Genomic DNA, 24,785 nt, shown 5'->3' with positions numbered 1-24,785 from the left:
GCTGAAAAGCAAAACAAAATACTGCTGCCCAGGCTCTATTCCAGACCAAGTGAATCAAACTCTGAGCTTGTGGCCTCAGCATCCATATTAGTAAAAACTCCATAGGTGATTATAATTGGGAGCCAGATTTGAGAACTGCTATGCTCACTATGAAGCTAAAGGGCTCCAAAAAACATATAATACTGACAAGCTAAGTGAGATTTGGACTAATTTCCCCAAGAGACAGTCTTCATCCTTCTGGAATCTAAAACCTTCCCTAGCCTCCCAAATTTCTCTTCCCCCAAGAAAATACATTATTTTGGAAAGGCTGAAAGCAATCGCTATTATGAGCTGTAAACATTCAGAGTTCACTTAAAGAACTTCCCCCTTGTAAGAGTAAAGGAATAGCAAAAATCATTTTCCTGAAAGGAAATGGGTACATAGGAAATTGGACTGTGTAGGTATAGAAGATCAACAAATATTTTACCTAGCTCAATTGATCGGTAATTACTATATACTAAATGAGAATTTGTTACAGCTGAATGTACCTGTCGACTTCTATATACCTAAGTAGAATTATATAGAAGGAAATGATAAGTAATCAAAGTCAAGTCACACAGAGAAGAGTAATTTTTATTGCCCACACTTCCTTGGCACTTTTTTCACATAATATTTCATTTCACCGCTCAATAATCCAGTGCATTAGACAGGGTGATAAGTTTTTTCCGTATAATAGGTAAAGAAACTCATGGTGGTTAAGTGGCATACACGAGATGTTATAGCTAGTTAGTGCCAGACCTATAGCTAGACTAAAATTCCCAATATGCCACATCACAACCAATTTCTGGAATAGCATCTATGGTGTAAGGCTTCTGAGAAAACAAAATATATATAAATGTAGGGGAAATCAAATGAGAACACATGTACACAGGAAGGGGAACATCATACTCCGGGGACTGTTGTGGGGTGGGGGGAGGGGGGAGGGATAGCATTAGGAGATATACCTAATGCTAAATGACGAGTTAATGGGTGCAGCACACCAGCATGGCACATGTATACATATGTAACTAACCTGCACATTGTGCACATGTACCCTAAAACTTAAAGTATAATAATAATAATAATAAATAAAATAAATACATGTAGGTGAAATTCTGTTAAATATTTGTGATCTAAGTTGTTGAGATTGTGGCAAATCTTATATTGATTCACTTTTTAATCACTCTTAAATGGGCAACTGCCTAAAGGATATTTTAACTTCCCTTATTCAAAAGATGTTGTGACTGTGTCAGGCATATTGTATCACATATAGAACTCACCCATACTCTACAAAAATTTCATCATATTACTTCCATGAGATAGAATGATACAGTAAAGGAAGATCTTTCCAGAGAACAAACTTCTAACAATGTAAGTTTCATTTTGTTAGTCATATTGTTTCAGCAATTACAAAAGACCAAATTTCAAAAAGCTATTTATATTAAGGAGGTATCAGCTTCCCCAGCTTTTCCCTCTCCTCTATTTTTCCTAACAACTAATTTCCAGAAACAATGTTTTCCAATTACCTGTTTCAGAAAAGTTACTCACCCATTCTTTCCAAATGATGATCCATCTGAGAGGGAGAGCTGGACACACTGCTGCTGGTGTGGGAAGAGGTCTGGCTCCCAGGACGATGATTCTCTTCTAGAGAAGGAGCAGGAGAAGGACTCTCTGGGATCCGCTCCTGACACAAAAGGAAACACAAAAGGAAATGTCATCTATGCGCCAAGTTTTTATGTTGGTTGAGTCTATACATTTGAAATGTTGACCTCTCACTTATTGTGAAAGTGTACACATCTACAATAATTGGTCTTAAATACATATATTTAAACAAAAATATATTTTTGATTCTTGTGAAGTTAATAAAATATCATGAGGGCTAAATTATAGAAAAAGTCAAAAAAGCATATAGTAAAGGGTCAAGAAAAGTTAATTTCCATTTGCTCTGGTAAAAAATTCATAAATGATTAACAGTGTAGGTGTGTTTTGAAGGTTATTGTTATTGTAGTTTCTAGATTGATGTGAAGTTCATGGCAAGGCCTGGAGTGTGATACTCCTATGTCATTAAGAAGGAGAACTCCCAAATGTAAAGACTTGAGAGCCCTGGAATAAAACTCACAAATTGTGGCACCTGGTACATGTTGAGCTTTTCTGCATGGATAAAATTTATAGAAATAATATACTTGTATATTAGATACCTGTAACCTCTCAGACCTTAATAACTTATGTTGAATTCCGCCAACAAAATATTTTAATAGGCTGGGCATGGTGGCTCACGCATGTAATCTCAGCACTTTGGGAGGCCAAGGCGGGTGGATCACCTGAGGTCAGGAGTTCGAGATCAGCCTGATCAAAATGGTGAAACCCCGTCTCTACTAAAAATACAAAAAATTAGCCGGGCATGGTGGCAGGCACCTGTAATCCCAGCTATTGGGGAGGCTGATGTAGAAGAATCCCTTGAACCCAAGAGGTGGACACTGCAGTGAGCCGAAGTCACGCCATTGCACTCCAGCCTGGGCAACAAGAGCAAAACTTCATATCAAAAAAAGTATACATATTTTAATAGTCACAGTACACCATTATTGTTTTTTTCAAACTTACACTATGATCTATCAAGGTCAATTCTTCTAGTATTCCATAGATTTTTGTAGTTTTCAATAATGTATTTTAATAAAATATTTTTGCATACTTCTGCAGTAATTATTATGGCTCTCAAGACTTCTGATTATTAAAATTGCTATAAAGCACTGAAGCTATTCACTATGTTTATGCATCACAAATTGATGACTAAATCCAAGTCATTAAGTTAATTTGATCAATAAAAGAACCAAATTGCAGGGTTTATGCACTTATGCAATAAATGTGACTGGGTGATAGACATGCCAGCACAGAGAATGTTCTATAAAATATTTAATTCATCCATAATAAATTTCTTCAATTAAATGTTGTGTCTAATTATCTGTAATCACATCATTATTTTAATCATCATAACATTAAGAAATAATTTGTCAAATATGTGCTTGTACATTTCCACATTGATTTTGCATGAGAAGCCCAAATAACCCCCCTAAAAAACTGTTTAATGCAAAAGTAATAGCACGAGAGTTAAAATTTATTATTTCATTAGTAGTAGTTAACATTATCCAATGTCTGGCATTGCAGCGGGCACAGTGATGCCACCTCCCCAACTTAAAATCTCCAATCCACATCTTAATTACAGGAACCTGTGAATTTGTTACTTCACATGGCCAAAGGGACTTTGCAGATGCAATTGAGAATCATGAAATAGGGAGATTATACTGGATTATCTTAGTGGACCCAATCTGATCACCAGGATTCTAAACTGTGGAAGACACAGGCAGAAAAGAAGGGTCAGAGGGAGACATGACTGCAGAGGAATTGTCACAGAGATGCAACATTGCTGGCTTTGAAGATGGAAGAAGGGAGCCATGAGCAAAGAGATGTGAGTGACCTTTAACAATAAACACTGGGCACTTCTAGAGGGGGTAGAGAGGGAGAGGGAAAGGGCTGAAAAACTACCTATTAGACACTATACTCACTACCTAGGTGACAGGATCATTAGTATCCTAAACCTCACCATCACATAATATATCCATGTAAAAAACTTGCACATGTATCCCATATATCTAAATAAAAGTTGAAATTATTTTAAAAGAAGAAAAGAAAACAGATAACAGATTCTTCTCTGGAGCCTATAGAAAGAAATGCAGCACACCTTGACCACAACTTGCTTTTAGCCTAGTGAACCTCATGTCCAACTTCTGACCTACAGAACTCCAAGATAATAAATTTGCACTGTGTTAAACCACTAAATTTGTGGCAATTTGTTATAGCAACAATAGAACACTAATATGGTCATCAATGTAGTATGCATATTTTAAAATTTTGTTTGACATTATTGCTTAGCATTTCATTAACATCCAACAACTTTAGTGAAATGAATAGTAGACTTTGAGTATATTAGCTACAGTATATGCTAATTAAATACCAATAATTTTAAATGTATATTACATGTTAAGGACTTTATAGCTGTTGTCATGCCTCCAAAACAATGTTTCCAAACAGAGTAGAATACTGATACATTTCTTTTATATTTAGTCTGCAGGAAAATATCTACTTGTCACATAATGTCTGCAAGGAAAAATAAAAAGAAATACAGAAGCAAAACAGAAGAAAAGAATCAAGTTTTTTCCCCCAATAATTCTATTCACACTTTGGAGGGATGATATGGGTACTGACAGCAATATCCATACAGCCCTTCTATCATACCCTTTCACTTTTTAAAAATAGACTTGTAGTTTATCAGTTGTGAAATTCAACTTAAACTATAATGCTTTCAAATATATTATTGAAATAGTATGTGTGTGCATGTGTATATATATAAAAGGAATTTAATATATGTGGCCATTTTTGCCTTTCATCATTGTGTCTCACTGATTCCATGCCAAAATATGTGCAAAAACCACAGAACATTCACTATTTGTGTTTGAATTCCAACCCTGAAAATTTCCTTTAAATATGTGTAATTCAATGAACTATGTTTATCTCTAATGGACCTCTGAATGAATGGAGAGGGACAAAGTGCAGCAGTTATTGTGAAAAAATAAAACTTACAAAAGGAAAATCACTGTGTAACAGCAAACCAGAATCACATATACAGCAATGTATGCTGCTGGAATAAAAATAAACAATTTTTGAGTGATCCCTACAGTTTCATGGTTTAAAAAAGCAAGAGAATCCAACTGACAGTGAAACTTGGTCTTGCTCACTCTGCCTAATAAAAACTGAATGCTCATTATGAGTAAATAAAAATCATAAGAGCACCTATAAAAACAGAAAATATCAAGAACGTTAACAAAAATGCAATTGATATTAACTAATATTAAGAAAAAATAGTGGATTCCCCTAACATATTTAAAATTAGCATAGGATAAAATGATATAAACTCCAATAATTTATGCTGAAACTCCTTCTTTGCATTTTCAGCAGCATATTATGTGAAACAATGAACTAACTTTGAGAACATAATATAGAAGGTGAATATTAAGAGTGACAGTAACATTTTGTATGAAGCAAATTTTCTCCTTTAAGATTTTGTAGCCTGTACTTACCAAATTCGATCAAGTTTCAGTCCATTGTTATTTTTCTAAGGCAGCACAGAAGTCAGACTTTTTTCACCACGCAAACCATGTTATATGAATGCAGTGTCTTACATTGATTAAGAATTAGGTGTTGTGTTTTTTTTTTAAATCTCTGTGGAAGTGGAATGTTTAAGTTCTCCTAAAATAATGAATAATTATATGAACAATTTCTTCTTTGCAAGTAAACAGATCAATTTTTTAGCCCTGTAATAAGTATGCATCTATTTAGCTACTTAACTGCAATATGCTTTGGTTCATTAGGTGGCTACTGTTGTGTCTCAGCCTAGTTAAAATTTCACAGCAAGTTAATCTGTTTTATTACAAATGAGAACACAAGTGATAATGCCTTCACCATTTGCCAAATACAGGGTTAACAGTATTTGCAACAAATCAATAAGTATTTAAAAAGGAAACTTGCAAATCTAAAACTCTAATCACTTTTACTCATTGATAACTTCATTTATGTGGCATTTATGACTTTTACAACCCTGTTACTTTTCACATATTTAATTTGTGCCCCATCAAAAATAGCTGCAGCTCCTATGAAACACCACAGAAGTCTTCTCCAAATCCAAAGTAGCAAAGGACAGAGATTTCCAAAATTTATACATTCTCACAATTCCTATTTTTCCCTGCAATTAGTAATACAATCTTCAATAATAACTCAGATTCTGATGTGTACTCACATAGTTCAAGGACTTTGCCTAAAAAGAATAAGTTGTTACGGAAAATGCTATTAATTAGTACATACAATCCCTTCCTCTACTATACCAGTTCCTTTTCTTTAGAGATATATCACAAATGGTTAAAAATGTTGCCCATTTTATCAAATTATTTGAAAGTACATTTGAACCTTCATAAAGAATGGGACAATGTTTAGAAAATTTAGTTTTTTATAAGGTTTAACACAGTCAATTTGGCTTAAGATTCAGTTTATTGAGGGGGGGAGGAGCCAAGATGGCCGAATAGGAACAGCTCCGGTCTACAGCTCCCAGTGTGAGCGACGCAGAAGACGGTGATTTCTGCATTTCCATCTGAGGTACCGGGTTCATCTCACTAGGGAGTGCCAGACAGTGGGCGCAGGCCAGTGGGTGCGCGCACCGTGCGCGAGCCGAAGCAGGGCGAGGCATTGCCTCACCTGGGAAGCGCAAGGGGTCAGGGAGTTCCCTTTCCGAGTCAAAGAAAGGGGTGACGGACGCACCTGGAAAATCGGGTCACTCCCACCCGAATATTGCGCTTTTCAGACCTGCTTAAAAAACGGCGCACCACGAGACTATATCCCACACCTGGCTCGGAGGGTCCTACACCCACGGAATCTCGCTGATTGCTAGCACAGCAGTCTGAGATCAAACTGCAAGGCGGCAGCGAGGCTGGGGGAGGGGCGCCCGCCATTGCCCAGGCTTGCTTAGGTAAACAAAGCAGCCTGGAAGCTCGAACTGGGTGGAGCCCACCACAGCTCAAGGAGGCCTGCCTGCCTCTGTAGGCTCCACCTCTGGGGGCAGGGCACAGACAAACAAAAAGACAGCAGTAACCTCTGCAGACTTAAATGTCCCTGTCTGACAGCTTTGAAGAGAGCAGTGGTTCTCCCAGCACGCAGCTGGAGATCTGAGAACGGGCAGACTGCCTCCTCAAGTGGGTCCCTGACCCCTGACCCACGAGCAGCCTAACTGGGAGGCACCCCCCAGCAGGGGCACACTGACACCTCACACGGCAGGGTATTCCAACAGACCTGCAGCTGAGGGTCCTGTCTGTTAGAAGGAAAACTAACAAACAGAAAGGACATCCACACCGAAAACCCATCTGTACATCACCATCATCAAAGACCAAAAGTAGATAAAACCACAAAGATGGGGAAAAAACAGAACAGAAAAACTGGAAACTCTAAAATGCAGAGCGCCTCTCCTCCAAAGGAACGCAGTTCCTCACCAGCAACGGAACAAAGCTGGATGGAGAATGATTTTGACGAGCTGAGAGAAGAAGGCTTCAGATGATCAAATTACTCTGAGCTACGGGAGGACATTCAAACCAAAGGCAAAGAAGTTGAAAACTTTGAAAAAAATTTAGAAGAATGTATAACTAGAATAACCAATACAGAGAAGTGCTTAAAGGAGCTGATGGAGCTGAAAACCAAGGCTCGAGAACTACGTGAAGAATGCAGAAGCCTCAGGAGCCGATGCGATCAACTGGAAGAAAGGGTATCAGCAATGGAAGATGAAATGAATGAAATGAAGCGAGAAGGGAAGTTTAGAGAAAAAAGAATAAAAAGAAATGAGCAAAGCCTCCAAGAAATATGGGACTATGTGAAAAGACCAAATCTACGTCTGATTGGTGTACCTGAAAGTGATGCGGAGAATGAAACCAAGTTGGAAAACACTCTGCAGGATATTATCCAGGAGAACTTCCCCAATCTAGCAAGGCAGGCCAACGTTCAGATTCAGGAAATACAGAGAACGCCACAAAGATACTCCTCGAGAAGAGCAACTCCAAGACACATAATTGTCAGATTCACCAAAGTTGAAATGAAGGAAAAAATGTTAAGGGCAGCCAGACAGAAAGGTCGGGTTACCCTCAAAGGGAAGCCCATCAGACTAACAGCGGATCTCTCGGCAGAAACCCTACAAGCCAGAAGAGAGTGGGGGCCAATATTCAACATTCTTAAAGAAAAGAATTTTCAACCCAGAATTTCATATCCAGCCAAACTAAGCTTCATAAGTGAAGGAGAAATAAAATACTTTACAGACAAGCAAATGCTGACCGATTTTGTCACCACCAGGCCTGCCCTAAAAGAGCTCCTGAAGGAAGCGCTAAACATGGAAAGGAACAACTGGTACCAGCCGCTGCAAAATCATGCCAAAATGTAAAGACCATCAAGACTAGGAAGAAACTGCATCAACTAACGAGCAAAATCACCAGCTAACATCATAATGACAGGATCAAATTCACACATAACAATATTAACTTTAAATGTAAATGGACTAAATTCTCCAATTAAAAGACACAGACTGGCAAGTTGGATAAAGAGTCAAGACCCATCAGTGTGCTGTATTCAGGAAACCCATCTCACGTGCAGAGACACACATAGGCTCAAAATAAAAGGATGGAGGAAGATCTACCAAGCAAATGGAAAACAAAAAAAGGCAGGGGTTGCAATCCTAGTCTCTGATAAAACAGACTTTAAACCAACAAAGATCAAAAGAGACAAAGAAGGCCATTACATAATGGTAAAGGGATCAATTCAACAAGAGGAGCTAACTATCCTAAATATATATGCACCCAATACAAGAGCACCCAGATTCATAAAGCAAGTCCTGAGTGACCTACAAAGAGACTTAGACTCCCACACATTAATAATGGGAGACTTTAACACCCCACTGTCAACATTAGACAGATCAACGAGACAGAAAGTCAACAAGGATACCCAGGAATTGAACTCAACTCTGCACCAAGTGGACCTAATAGACATCCACAGAACTCTCCACCCCAAATCAACAGAATATACATTTTTTTCAGCACCACACCACACCTATTCCAAAATTGACCACATAGTTGGAAGTAAAGCTCTCCTCAGCAAATGTAAAAGAACAGAAATTATAACAAACTATCTCTCAGACCACAGTGCAATCAAACTAGAACTCAGGATTAAGAACCTCACTCAAAGCCACTCAACTACATGGAAACTGAACAACCTGCTCCTGAATGACTACTGGGTACATAACGAAATGAAGGCAGAAATAAAGATGTTCTTTGAAACCAACGAGAACAAAGACACAACATACCAGAATCTCTGGGATGCATTCAAAGCAGTGTGTAGAGGGAAATTTATAGCACTAAATGCCCACAAGAGAAAGCAGGAAAGATCCAAAATTGACACCCTAACATCACAATTAAAAGAACTAGAAAAGCAAGAGCAAACACATTCAAAAGCTAGCAGAAGGCAAGAAATAACTAAAATCAGAGCAGAACTGAAGGAAATAGAGATACAAAAAACCCTTCAAAAAATCAATGAATCCAGGAGCTGGTTTTTTGAAAGGATCAACAAAATTGATAGACCGCTAGCAAGACTAATAAAGAAAAAAAGAGAGAAGAATCAAATAGACGCAATAAAAAATGATAAAGGGGATATCACCACCGATCCCACAGAAATACAAACTACCATCAGAGAATACTACAAACACCTCTACGCAAATAAACTGGAAAATCTAGAAGAAATGGATACATTCCTCGACACATACACTCTCCCAAGACTAAACCAGGAAGAAGTTGAATCTCTGAATAGACCAATAACAGGAGCTGAAATTGTGGCAATAATCAATAGTTTACCAACCAAAAAGAGTCCAGGACCAGATGGATTCACAGCCGAATTCTACCAGAGGTACAAGGAGGAACTGGTACCATTCCTTCTGAAACTATTCCAATCAATAGAAAAAGAGGGAATCCTCCCTAACTCATTTTATGAGGCCAGCATCATTCTGATACCAAAGCCGGGCAGAGACACAACCAAAAAAGAGAATTTTCGACCAATATCCTTGATGAACATTGATGCAAAAATCCTCAATAAAATACTGGCAAACCAAATCCAGCAGCACATCAAAAAGCTTATCCACCATGATCAAGTGGGCTTCATCCCTGGGATGCAAGGCTGGTTCAATATACGCAAATCAATAAATGTAATCCAGCATATAAACAGAGCCAAAGACAAAAACCACATGATTATCTCAATAAATGCAGAAAAAGCCTTTGACAAAATTCAACAACCCTTCATGCTAAAAACTCTCAATAAATTAGGTATTGATGGGACGTATTTCAAAATAATAAGAGCTATCTATGACAAACCCACAGCCAATATCATACTGAATGGGCAAAAACTGGAAGCATTCCCTTTGAAAACTGGCACAAGACAGGGATGCCCTCTCTCACCGCTCCTATTCAACATAGTGTTGGAAGTTCTGGCCAGGGCAATCAGGCAGGAGAAGGAAATAAAGGGTATTCAATTAGGAAAAGAGGAAGTCAAATTGTCCCTGTTTGCAGACGACATGATTGTTTATCTAGAAAACCCCATCGTCTCAGCCCAAAATCTCCTTAAGCTGATAAGCAACTTCAGCAAAGACTCAGGATACAAAATCAATGTACAAAAATCACAAGCATTCCTATACACCAACAATAGACAAACAGAGAGCCAAATCATGAGTGAACTCCCATTCACAATTGCTTCAAAGAGAATAAAATACCTAGGAATCCAACTTACAAGGGATGTGAAGCACCTCTTCAAGGAGAACTACAAACCACTGCTCAAGGAAATAAAAGAAGATACAAACAAATGGAAGAACATTCCATGCTCATGGGTAGGAAGAATCAATATCGTGAAAATGGCCATACTGCCCAAGGTAATTTACAGATTCAATGCCATCCCCATTAAGCTACCAATGACTTTCTTCACAGAATTGGAAAAAACTACTTTAAAGTTCATATGGAACCAAAAAAGAGCCCGCATCGCCAAGTCAATCCTAAGCCAAAAGAACAAAGCTGGAGGCATCACACTACCTGACTTCAAACTATACTACAAGGCTACAGTAACCAAAACAGCATGGTACTGGTACCAAAACAGAAATATAGATCAATGGAACAGAACAGAGCCCTCAGAAATAACGCCGCTTACCTACAATTATCTGATCTTTGACAAACCTGAGAAAAACAAGCAATGGGGAAAGGATTCCCTATTTAATAAATGGTGCTGGGAAAACTGGCTAGCCATATGTAGAAAGCTGAAACTGGATCCCTTCCTTACACCTTATACAAAAATCAATTCAAGATGGATTAAAGACTTAAACGTTAGACCTAAAACCATAAGAACCCTAGAAGAAAACCTAGGCCTTACCATTCAGGACATAGGCGTTGGCAAGGACTTCATGTCTAAAACACCAAAAGCAATGGCAACAAAAGCCAAAATTGACAAATGGGATCTAATTAAACTAAAGAGCTTCTGCACAGCAAAAGAAACTACCATCAGAGTCAATAGGCAACCTACAACATGGGAGAAAATTTTTGCAACCTACTCATGTGACAAAGGGCTAATATCCAGAATTTACAGTGAACTCAAACAAATTTACAAGAAAAAAACAAACAACCCCATCAAAAAGTGGGCGAAGGACATGAACAGACACTTCTCAAAAGAAGACATTTATGCAGCCAAAAAACACATGAAAAAATGCTCATCATCACTGGCCATCAGAGAAATGCAAATCAAAACCACTATGAGATATCATCTCACACCAGTTAGAATGGCAATCATTAAAAAGTCAGGAAACAACAGGTGCTGGAGAGGATGTGGAGAAATAGGAACACTTTTACACTGTTGGTGGGACTGTAAACTAGTTCAACCATTGTGGAAGTCAGTGTGGCGATTCCTCAGGGATCTAGAACTAGAAATACCATTTGACCCAGCCATCCCATTACTGGGTATATACCCAAATGACTATAAATCATGCTGCTATAAAGACACATGCACACGTATGTTTATTGCGGCATTATTCACAATAGCAAAGACTTGGAACCAACCCAAATGTCCAACAATGATAGACTGGATTAAGAAAATGTGGCACATATACACCATGGAATACTATGCAGCCATAAAAAATGATGAGTTCATATCCTTTGTAGGGACATGGATGAAATTGGAAACCATCATTCTCAGTAAACTATCGCAAGAACAAAAAACCAAACACCGCATATTCTCACTCATAGGTGGGAATTGAACAATGAGATCACATGGACACAGGAAGGGGAATATCACACTCTGGGGACTCTGGTGGGGAGGGGGGAGGGGGGGAGGGATAGCATTGGGAGATATACCTAATGCTAGATGACGAGTTAGTGGGTGCAGCACACCAGCATGGCACATGTATACATATGTAACTAACCTGCACAATGTGCACATGTACCCTAAAACTTAAAGTATAATTAAAAAAAAAAAAAAAGATTCAGTTTATTGGCACTAAAGTATCAACTCTGACCATGTTCATAGAGGCCATTTATTTCATTTCAATATATTATTTTACATTCTTGGAAATATGGAAGTATACACAGAATTTATGAAGTACTAACATATGTGTGTTAAATATCTCTACCATGTGGTAATATGTATGTGCACATGTTCCATTGCCTTTTAAAAACAACTGTCTCAACGTTGAATTTCCTCTGATATTTTATTATATTGATTTCTTTCAAGAATTCAGTAGAATTATGTAATAGATGTCTTCTTTTTTTATTTAGTTTGACTTCAACTCTCATTGTAATTACTTTTCCAAATGTTAATCTATTAATGAGTTCCTAAAGGATTTAATGGCATTTTGCTACTGAGGAGTGGCTTTTGGAAGTTTATTTGAATGCTGGATATTTTATGCATGTATTTGTCTTGATATTTCATATTTAATTGATATGCTTCTTCTGTGTTGTCACCAGAGTTCTGCAGAAACAGAACAGACTGTAACTTGAAAGACTTTAATAATAAAACCAGAGACAGTAAAATAAAAATTTGCTCATTGTTTTTACTAACATAGCTTACCACTAAATAGGGGGAGTAATTTGATGCTGAAAGTTGGTATATCTAAATACTATTGGAAGCATGACACTTTATGGATCTTTATGAACCAATTCAAGCATTGGTCTGTGTTCTACAATCACCAATTTACCATTGAATTTAAATTAACAGTGATGAATATAACGAAGTTTTCATAAACTTAAAAAATGGAAAAAGGGCTCTTGAGGTTAAAAAGGAAAAATTATGCAATTTAGCAATTGTTAAACTCCCTATTCCAGGGTAGAAGTTATCACAATATATGTGTTTCATTAGTCTATGAAACAGTGAATCCACAATACTCTTACCTTGTTTCTCTAGGAGTGGTTAAGAAACTCACCACTCAGAAAAAATATTCTAGATATTGGCAGCTTTCACTCTTCAGTGGTTTTGAAGGCATAATTTCAATCCCGAATTAGAAGAGATAATATAATATTATGCATAAGAAATGATGCCAGATTGGGGGTGCAGCTGGAATATGTAAGCACAAGAGTCCAAAATAATACACACACCCTTTGTGTGACCTATGTGGTGTTTGAACAAAGAACCCTCTCATCTCTTTAATGTGATGAACTTGTCCTGGAAAAGGCTTACAGATTAAAGGAATCAGCCATATCTGACCATAGCATAAAATACCTTCAAGTGGGAGAATGAATAGTTCAGTGGGAAAAATGCATGGTTTCCAAGTTAAGTTGTGGGCTTGTAACTCTGCCACCCACCCACCCACCCAAACTAACAAACAAACACAAACAACCCTTAATGCCCACTCAACGTATCTTCGTCTCATGCTCTGAGATAGTAATAGCTTTCTCTTTCCATAGAGCACTTAGAATGAGACCCAAGTAGTGATTCTTGTCAGTGAATTTGAATTATCACACAAAAACCTCTGCATTGACTAATTTTAATACCAGATGTTCACACGCTAATGCCACTGCCGTGTGACCATTTCCTATCAACTCATTAATTGCCAGCTGCTCAGCCAAACAAGAAACAGAGCTAATCAGATGGTGTTGGTAAACTGCCAAATAACAGCTTCCAACTTAAATTTCTTAAATGTGTTATCAGAAAAAAACTATGGCACACTGACATTACACAGTTTCCCACAAATAGAGAAAAATGTACTGTAAGACACTTAAATGTTAAACAGGGAATAGAATTCCATACCAGTAAGGTATTTTACCTATTTTTGTCTTCATGATTTTGCCACATTCAGTAATATAATTGAAGGATTAATAGTCTTGCAAGCCTAATGATCATAATGCAATTTCCAATTCATGTTATAGCTATATTAGTTATTAGCTACACATGCTAATAGTTGAGCCAACACCAAAGGGATCTGAGCCAGAACTAAAATTTACCATGTGCCTTGTGTAGCAATATTCCCAAACTATCTACTGACAAAAAACAATAAGAAACATTTGTTTGCAACTTGTAATGTCTTTCCCACTTTTGGATTTAAAGTCTGTATTACTAATAATAGTTTATGTTGGAAACACTGCCCAAAGTTTAATATCCAGTGACTCCTTTAGCTTTTACTCACTCATGCAACAAATATTTATTGACTGCCTAATGCACCACATTGGGGATGAAAGGAAGGCATATGTGTGTTTTCATATGCATTGTAGGTGCCCACGGTGCAAACTATACTAAATAATTCACATGTAAACATTCAAATATTATTTAAAATTAAACACCAACCAGGTCAAATTTGATATTAAATTGGGCACCCTTCTCCAGCCCCCATCAGGCTCATAATCTTTATTCTGGGGTATCAAATCAAGGCAACTATCACAGGTAAATCAATGCTGTAGGCCAATAACTGTAGGTGAATTTAATGGTGGGGCCTCCCTTTGTCCCATTACTGATAAGAGAACATACAGAAGAACCTACATAGAGGAAGCTACTTATATCTCATGCTAGCTTTTGGCCACAATATTGTTTTCTACTTATTACTATTTCTATATGGATTATTGAATGCAAAACATAAAGAAAATATTGGCTAATACATGCTGTGCACTTAGTAGGTGCCAAACATTGCTCTAAATGTGTTAACATGCTTTATCTCACTTAGGCCTATATTAACACTATGAAGTAGTTACAATTATCATCCCCATTTCATTGGGACCATGAGGCAATCTGAGACACAGGTAAGTTAATTAATTTGCCTAAGGTCACATAACAAGGAGTGGTAAAACCAGGATTCAAATCCAGGCAGACAGCAATTATACCATACTACCTCTAATAAAATCTCCTTCTGAATGCATCTTATTTAACTAACAAATTATGATGGCTTTAGCCAGAAGTGGTATATAATTCTATAAATCCTTTTGGGGGTGGAGGCTATCTATGTCTGTTTCTTTTCTGTGTTTTGGACAAAGCAATATAACAGAGTCTTTTGCATACATTCAACATTTGCTAAATCAGTGAATTCTGTTTTCTAACAGAAAGTGATGAAGATAATAGCACAATAAGCCAAAAGTCAATAGTAGCTGTCCTTTCTGGGTAACTGAAAGGATAATTTCAAGACACTTGCTGATTTTTAAGTCTTTATTATCCTTTCTTGTTCTCAAAATGACTGATGGTTCTAGACCTTCCATTCACCCTATTTAATGGAGTGCTGTCCAATGGAACTTTCTCCAATGATGAAAACATTCTATAACTGTGCTGTCTAATATAGTAGCCACAAATAACATGTGACTATTGAGCACTTGAAATGTGACTAATTCATTAACTGAAGTTTGAATTTTATATTTTTATTTAAGTTAAAATACCCACACATGCCTAGTGGCTACCATTATGGGCAGTGTTGCTATAGTAGATATATCCTATGCATCTAAGATGCATTGTTAATTATTTAAATCCATGGAGGCAAGGAAATCTATCAAACTATGTAAGCCATAAATATTTTCTTTGGAATCTAAGCTTCTACAAGGTATATCACTTCTGAGACCTAAAATGAAAAAGGCTCAGCCAGGTGTATTTTCCCTTGTGGTAGCTTTCACTATTTGAGGACATTTGCAGGCATCCACACTTCTAATCACCAAACATTTTTTTTTTACCAATATTTACAAGCTGATAAAAAAATGATCCAAATGCAATGAAGCTAAACTCCCTTCCAATTTAATACCATTCTCTGTTAAAGTGGTATAAATTAAACTGGTAAACAAACTTTATTCATTCACTTTTATAGAGAATTCTCAAATATTTAGTTAATGTGTCATGCTTTGTTGAAGGTATTGAAAGGTAAACTGGTTGGAAAAGTTTTTGTTGTTGGATTTGCTTAATAGATATAAGAAAAGATTGCCGTGAAGAGTCTGAAGTGATACCCATTTCATATGTAGTACAATATTTTTAAAGGAAGGTGCTGCCTTGGACCTGCTCAAACTAGAGCCAATTGTTAAATATTCATTAATTTTGTGAGCCAGTTGTTAAGCTGTTGGTAACCTGAAATCTGCCACGATAGAAATGTTTACACCAAGAAAATTGGCAAATGTTATAAATAGCAGTTTTCTTCTTATTTTGATTTGTTTGGTTTTTGGGGAGCTGGTTTTTAGGCATATCAGTGGATGCTGGCCCAAAAATAATAAAATCGAAAACAGTGAATATATAAGTCCATTATAGAAATCAGAGATTTTTCTTTCATCCTAACATTCAACATTATCTGACTAAGCAAATATTAAGTTCATGAATAAGTACACTAAGTGCTGTGTTCATTTGAGTCTATGAGCATTCAAACAACCAAAACTAGACTTGTAACATTATGAAAACTAATGTATTTTGTGCGTATGCACTCAGTCACAGTTGCATACATCCCATAACCTTCTTTTTAGGAATGTGAAAAATAAGAGACAAAAATAGCACTCTAACAAATCACTCAGTACTAAAATTTTAAGCAATGAGAAGGTAGATACATCTAAATAATTATATGTAGTTTCACTTCTTTTTATAACTCAGAAACCCTGGTCTCATAGGGCATAAAAGCAAACTCGACTATGTTTTCAAAAGAATAAATATGGGTTCATTTTGTCTATCTAAATACTTAATCGAGAATTATATAATTATTTATTTTGTTCATTATTTGTCTCTCCCATTTAAATCATAAACCTTGAGCACTACCTGATACACAATAGTGATTCAATGAATGGAAAACAAAAAATATGAATGGACCAACAAATTTTTTAAACCAGATACCAGTGGCTTCATCTGATTCAATTAATTGTTAACAAATTAGCCTGCCAGCAAATGACAGATTGACTTGCTTGAATTAAAATGAAAAGTTAACATGGCTTACAGATTAGACTAACCAGTTTTCAGATGTAAACTATAATTTAAATATAAATTTTATATGTAAATATAGAAGTAAAGTATAAAGAAAGCAAGATCCATTTTGCAGAAAGGAAAACTGAAGTGCAGAAATATTTTAAAAGTTGCTCCTAGGACCTTTGTTTAGAAATGCTAAATGCTAGAAATAAGTATGATTTGTATATCCAGTCATTTATTAACTTGATATATTCTACGCATCATATAATCCTATTGTTCAAAGAACATACTAGAAGACTACTTTCCAGTGGAATTAGTGATCAAAGTGTTATGATCATCAGTGACAAGCATTAGCACAGGCATCAGCTTAACATAAACCAAGCTAAAGAAGAGTGGCATGTGTTTAGAAGGACACTGAAAACATGTTTCAATATCACAGCTTGCTTTTTTTTCAACCCCAGGGATTTTTAAAAACGATATGGCAAAAGGGATGTGTTATGCAGTTCTTGCATTCATATAAATAAATACCTGATACTGGGTAATTTATAAAAAAAAATGTGATGTAATTGGCTCATGGTTCTGCAGGATGCACAGGAAGCATAGCACTCATGTCTGCTTCTGGGGAGGCCTCAGGAAGCATTTACTCATGGAAGTTGAAGCAGGAGCAGGCATATCACATGGCTAGAGCAGGAACAAGGGTGTGGAGGTAGGTGCAACACATTTGTAAATAACCAGATCTCATGTGAACTCAGAGTGAGAGCTCACTTATCACCAAGGGGATGGCCTGAGACATTCACAAGGGATTTGCCCCCATAATCCAAACACCTCCCATCAGGTACCACCTCCAACATTGGGGATTACATTTCAATATGAGATTTGAGCAGCAACAAATATCCAAACTATATCATTCCACCCCTAGACACCCCCAAATCTCATGTCCTTTTCACATTGCAAAATACAATCATGCCTTTCCAACAGTCCCCAAAAGTCTTGGCTTGTTTCATCATTAACTCAAAAGTCCAAAGTCCAAAGTCTCGTGTGAGACAAAGCATGTCCTTTCCACCTATGAGCCTATAAAACTAATTGGTTACTTAAAATCAATTAATTCAAATTACTTACTTCCAAGATACAACGGGGGTATAGGCATTGGGTAAACATTCATGCTCCGAAAGAGAGAAATCAGCCAAAAGAAAGGCCCCACGCAAGTTCAAAACCCTGCAGGGCAGTCATTAAATCTTAAAGCTCCAAAATAATCTCCTTTGACTCCATGTCCCAAGTGCCCTTAACTCCAGGGAACACTAATGCAAGTGGTGGACTCCTGAGGCCTTGGCCAGCTCTGCCCCTGTGGCTTTACAGGGTTCAGACCCTGTGCTGCTCTCACAGGTTGTTGTGCATCTGTGGCTTTTCCATACTGAAGTTGTAAATTGCCAGGGGATCTACCATTCTGGGGTCTTGGAGCCGGTGGCCCCTTTCTCATAGCTTCACTAGGCAGTGCCCCAGTGGGGACTCTGTGTCAGGGCTCCAACCCCGTTATTTTCCCTCTGCACTGCCCTAGTAAAGGTTCTCTGTGAGGGCTCTGCCCCTGCAGCAGGCTTCCGCCTGGACACCCAGGCCTTCTCATACATTTTCTGAAACCTAGCAAAGGCTGCTAAGTCTCATTCACTCAAGCATTCTGTGTGTCTGTAGTATTGACATCAGACAGAAGCTGCCAAGGGATATGGTGGCTTGTGTCCTCTGGAGTAGTGGCAAGAGCATTACCTGGGGTCCTCTGAGCTGAGGCTGGGGCTAAAGCAGCTGAGACGCAGGGAGCTGTGTCCCAAGGCTGTGCAGGGGAGCAGAGCCCTGGGCCTGGCCCAAGAAATAATTCTTCCCTCCTAGGCCTCTAGGCTTGTGATGGGAGGGGCTGCATGAAGTTCTATGAAATACCTTTGAGGTCTTTGTCTCATTGTTTTGGATATTAGCACTTAGCTTTCTTTTAGATATGCAAATATGTCTAGCAAAGGGTAGCTCCATAGTCTGCTTTTATTTCTCTCCCAAAAAAGCTTTTTTCTTTTTTTGCCAAATAGCTAGGCTGCAAATTTTCCAAACTTTAATGCTCTGCTTCCTGTTTAAATATAAGTTCCAATCTTTCACTATTTCTTTGCTTCCACATAAGAGCATATGTTATTAGAAGCAGCCAGGCCACATCTTGAACACTTTGATGCTTAGAAGTTTCTTATGCCAGGTATCTTAGGTCATCACTCTCAAGTTCAAACTTCCACAGATCCCTAGGGCATGAATTGGATGCAACCCAGGATCTTTGCTAAGGTATAACACATGTGAACTTTGCTCCAGTTCCAAATAAATTCCTCACTGCTATCTGAGATCTCAGCAGCCTGGATTTCACTGTCCATATCACCATCAGCATTTTGGTCACTACCATTTAATCAGTCTCTAACAAGTTCCAAACTTTTCCTCATCTTTCTGTCTTATTTTGAGCCCTCCAAATTCTTCCAACCTCTGCCCATTACCCAGTTCTAAAGTCGGCTTCACATTTTCAGGTATCTTTACAACAATGTTTTATCCCTCAGTACCAGTTTTCTGTATTAGGCCTTTCTTGCATTGCTATAAACAAATACCTGACAATGGTTAACCTATAAGAAAAAAAGTTTAATTGGCTCATGGTTCTGCAGGCTGTGCAGGAAGCATATCACTGGCATCTGCTTTGGGGAGGCCTCAGGAAGCTTTTACTTATGGCGGATGGTGAAGTGGGGGCAGGCACATCACATGACCAGAGCAGGAGCAAGAGAATGTGATGGGGCGTGTGCTACACCCTTTTAAACAACTAGATCTTGTGTGAACTCAGAGTGAGAGCTCAGTTTTCAGCACAGAGATGCCCCAAGCCATTCATGGGGGATCCACCCTCATGATCCAAACACCTTCCACCAGGCCCTGGCTCCAACATTGTGGATTACATTTCAACATGAGATTTGGGTGAGGACAAATATCCAAACTATATCAAAATGTAATTTTGATCTGAAAGAAAAAAAAACATGACAATAAGAGTAATTTAAACATATCAAAATAATTTGATAGCTCTTTCTGTAAATTTTCACAAGTTTTATATAACTAAACACATTTTTTGGACCCTTTTTATAATGTGCCCTAGTCTCATACTGCATCTTTCAAATTTTGCATATTGTTTTTCTGTAGGTATGTTTTAAAGCTATTATACTATACACAACAAAGAGGTTTTGGGAAAGGCCATTGTGACTTTTCTTAATTCATAGTGGATTTGTCAGATGGAAATCAAATTTCATAATGAAGACACTTACTTCTAATAATTAAATGTTAAATATTCTGATAATGCATATTTGGAAACACAGTTTACCTAAATGGTAAAGATGATATGAAAGACCTGGTGACTTCAACTAAGATATATTGTAAAATAATGAGTTATACAAATTTAAATATTTGTTTTATTATGTAAAACTGCTAGGATCATAAAATTTAAAGAACAGTGAGTAGATATTCACATTTCAAACAGACTTTCTAAAAGAGAAAACTAAAATTCAGCAGAGACTGATGGGAAACCCCAAAAACAAGTAATGAGAGAGTTTGAAGCAGCTTACCAGGATGGGGGCTGGCTGGGGACCAAGAAAAGCTCCTGGACATGGGGAAAAAGTAAGGGAGAAGCTCCCAGGACTCCACACTCCTGCAACAGACTTTAGCAATCTTGGCTTATAGAAGAACCCATCAATCAACACAGGCCTTAGGCCTAATATAGGTCGTTGCTAGTGATTTTACAGAGGTGTTGCTCCAGAAAGGGAACCCACCCAAAATCCCACAGGCATCCAATCTCAGAGCAGCTTCAACCTGGAACCATTCTGAGAGCCTAGATACCAAGGATCTAGATCCTGCCCCAAGGCAGCACTGACAAGGCTGTTGCCATTGCCAACACTGGACTGAGGAAGGATCTGGGAAACTGAATGCTCCCACACACCCCTAGGACAATCTCCGTCACCCTTCTTGAGGCTGCTGCAAGATTGAGGCATAAGCAGACTTCACTTTCTACAGCTTCTTATCCATGCTGCTCACCTGAGAGGTGCACCACTCTCTCTGGTTATGGGCCCACACCTGGTGCAATTTTGAGAGTGTAACACTGGGCTGTGCCCCACCATTGGGCAGAGTTTGGGCTGACTCTGCTGCATCTGCCACCTGACTGAAGAGGGAGGAGACTGGACAATTCCACGCACTCCTAAAACAATTCCCACTCCCCTGCTACTGCTTCTGTGAGACGAAGATGTGGACAGGCTGTACTTTCCAGAGCTACCTGCGCATGGTGCTCCCGCTATGAGGGTCCCCACCCTCCCTGATGGCAGGTATACAGCATAGCCATGACAGTCCATTCCTGAGAATTCCATTGGTGGCATGAGGACAACCCCACTTTTGCTTATCACAACCAGCACCTGAAGTCATTACCTTCAAGGAAAAGTCTGCTGGCCTAGACCCATATCCGCAACACTCAAGCATGCCATGCAGGACCCAGGAAGTTTCCCAGCCTAGATTATTATCGCTGGCACTTGATTGCTTTTGCCAGAGTCTGAAGTCATACTGACCCAATCTACCAATACCACAACTGATGATACCCACCCACATGTGCTACCAGCAGGCCAGGGGAACTAGCCTCCACAACCAATTGCAGGCACCAGCAACACGAGCATGAACCATTTGATTTCAAGTGAGTTGCTCCATCATCACTACTGCATTCAGTCACATCACACCAGCAGTCCAGGGGCCCTGGGAACCTGCCCAAATGCATGGCCCACCACTGCCACTACCAGCATCCAAACAAGCTACCTGGAGGCCCACGAACTGGCCCTTCAGGACTCATCAATACTGGTGCCTATGTAAGCTGCTCTGGGGACTAAGAACAGGCAGACACAGCCTATTGATGCCACCACTAGAGCCTGAAGAATGGTCCATCTGGCATCCCAGTCCCCAGCAAAATTTCAGCACAGCCTTAACAAATAACTGTACCCTAAACCACGGAGGAAATCACAGATACCAATGACCCTTTGTATTACGGAAGAAATTGTATAGATTACACTACCGTGGGCACCCAAAGTCAAAGCCAAAGTATCCGACTCAACCAATAACATATATACATTTTCAGCAAAAATCCTCCTGTATAAAAGCAATTTCAAAAACTTGGAAAAAGCTACTGTTACACCAGGAAACATGAAAAGCAAGGAAATATGACACAATAAAACCATAAAAAATTGTTCAGGAAAAGAAATGAATCAAAATGAAATTACTGAATGACAGATAAAATATTCAAAATGTTAATTTTAGAGAAGCTCAATGACATGAAAGAGAAATCTGAAAACAAATGCAAATAAATTGGAGAATCAATTCAGGACATAAATGAGAAATTTACCAAGAAGACAGATATCGTTTTTTTTTTTTTAATAGAAATTCCAGAACCGAAAAGTTCATTGAAGGAAATATAAAGTACATTTGAATATTTCAGTAATAGACAAGACCAAGCAGAAGGAAAAGTCTCATAACATGAAGACCAGTCCTTGGAAATAATCCAGTCAGTCAAAAAAATAATTAAAAGAATGAATAAAGACTAGAGCACATTTTGAAGTACATAAAGCAACCAAACTTAAGAATTATCTGTGTTTCCGAGGGGGAAGAAAGAACCAAAAGTCTAGAAAACCTATATGAGGGAGTAATTTATGGGGATTTTGCATTTCTAGCAAGAGTGTCAGACATCTAAAGGAGAATTAGCAATCTCCAAGAATATACATTGCAAAAAGGACTTCACCACACCATATTATAGTCAAAATAACTAAAATCAACAGGAAATAAATAATTTTAAAATCAGAAAGAGAAAAACATCTAGTCGTCTATAAAGGAACACTCATCAGACAGTGGAATTCTCAGCTGAAATGTTACAGGCCAGAAGAGAATTGTACGACATTTTCAAAGTGCTAAAAGAAGAAAAAACTGCCAGACAAGCATTTTTTATCCACAAGAGGAAGCTTCATAAGTTAAGGAAAAATAAAATATTTCCCAGACAAGCAAACACTGATAATTCCTCCCCACCATACTGATCATACATTAAATGTTCAAAAGAGTTTTAAACATGGAAACAAAAGTTCACTATTCGCCATCACGAAAACATGTGGAAGTATAAAACTCACAAGACTTACAAAACAGTCATACAAAGGAGAAATAGCAATAATCAAATGACAACATGACAGAATTCCATCAAATCATAAAGAAACATAGAGAATAAGGAAAAAGCAAATAATTTATAAAACTAATTAAAAGGAATGAAAAACATGACAGGCACAAAACCTCACATGTCAACAATAACCTGGAATGTAAGGAGATTAAATGCTACACTTAAGACATAGATGGGTGAAATACATTAAAAAACATGATCCAACTTTATGCTGGTAACAAGAAACTTTCCTTTAAAAACACATACAGAATCAAAGGGGTGAAAAAAAAGATATTTCATGCAAATGAAAATCAAAAGCCAGCAGGAGTAGCTATATTTATATCAGATACAACAGACTTTAAATCAAAAACAGTAAAAAAAAAAGACAACTCAAGTGCTATTGATAAAATGATCAATTCAGCAAGAGGATATCATGATTCTAAAAATATAAGCACTCAACATGGGAGAACCATCTATAGAATATTCTATCTGACAACTACAGAATATTCCTTCTTCTCTTCAGCACATGGAACAATCTCCAAGATAGACCACATACTTGGCCACAGAACAAATATCAACACATTTTTAAAATTCAAATTCATATCCAGCATCTTCTCAGACCACAACGGAATAAAACTAAAAATCACTGAAAAGGAAAACTAAGGGAACTACAAATATATGGCAATTAAACAACATGCTCTTGAGCAATCATTGGCTTAGGAAGAAATTAAGAAGGAAATCTAGAAATTTCTTAAAACAAATGAAAATGGAACCACTACATATCAAAACCAATGAGACATACAAAAATTGTGCTAAGAGGGAAGTTTATACCGTTAACTGCCTACTTCAAACATGTAGAAAGCTTACAAATTATCAACCTAACAACACACCTCAAGGAGCAAGAAAAGCAAAAAAGCAAAAAAAAAAAAAAAAAAAAAAAAAAAAAAAAAAAAAAAATTAGCAGAAGAAATAAATATCGGAGCAGAACTAAATGAAATAAATAATGAAAAAGTATGAAAAACCAACATGAGAAATTAGCTCTTTGAAAACATAAACAAAATTGATAACCCATTAGCTAGACTAACAAAAGATACAAATAAAAATCATAAATAAAAAGGAGACATTACAATTGATTCCACAGAAAAATGAAAGATCATCAGAGACTACTATGAAGAAGTAAAAGCTTGCATACTTGAAAACTTAGAGGAAATGGATAAATTCCTAGAAACTTACATTCTCTCAAGATTGAACCAAGAAGAAATATAAAACCTGAGCAGAACAATAATGAGTAGCGGGATTGAATCATTAATACAAATAACCATCAAACAAAATAAAGCCCATGATCAGGTGTATTCACAGCCAAATTCTACTAACACCAATCATCCTGAAATTGTTACAAAAAGTTGAGGAGGAGGAAATTATCCCTAAATAATGCTATGAGGCCAGTAACATCCTGGTAACAAAACCAGAGGACAACACAACAATAAAAGGAAACTACAGGCCAATATCCTTGAAAAGCATAGACACAAATATCCTCAACAAAATATTAATAAATTAA

At 37.6% G+C, this 24,785-nt stretch overlaps 1 protein-coding gene across 6 annotated transcripts in view; it reads right to left on the bottom strand.

The window, feature by feature from the left end:
• The window catches only part of DACH2 (dachshund family transcription factor 2), a 676,921-nt gene that overhangs the window by 91,692 nt on the left and 560,444 nt on the right, over positions 1-24,785 (bottom strand). For all 6 annotated transcript variants that reach the window (XM_016943980.2, XM_016943979.3, XM_016943977.3 and 3 more), the window contains one exon: positions 1,567-1,702. In XM_016943980.2, the coding sequence (XP_016799469.1) occupies positions 1,567-1,702 (136 nt within the window). The remainder of the gene's footprint in view (positions 1-1,566; positions 1,703-24,785) is intronic.

Source organism: Pan troglodytes, chromosome X (assembly GCF_028858775.2).
Source record: "Pan troglodytes isolate AG18354 chromosome X, NHGRI_mPanTro3-v2.0_pri, whole genome shotgun sequence".
In the NCBI taxonomy this organism is placed as follows: Eukaryota; Metazoa; Chordata; class Mammalia; order Primates; family Hominidae; genus Pan; species Pan troglodytes.
The sequence above is the reverse complement of the archived record's forward strand: the minus strand, read 5'-3'. Positions and strand labels throughout refer to the sequence as shown.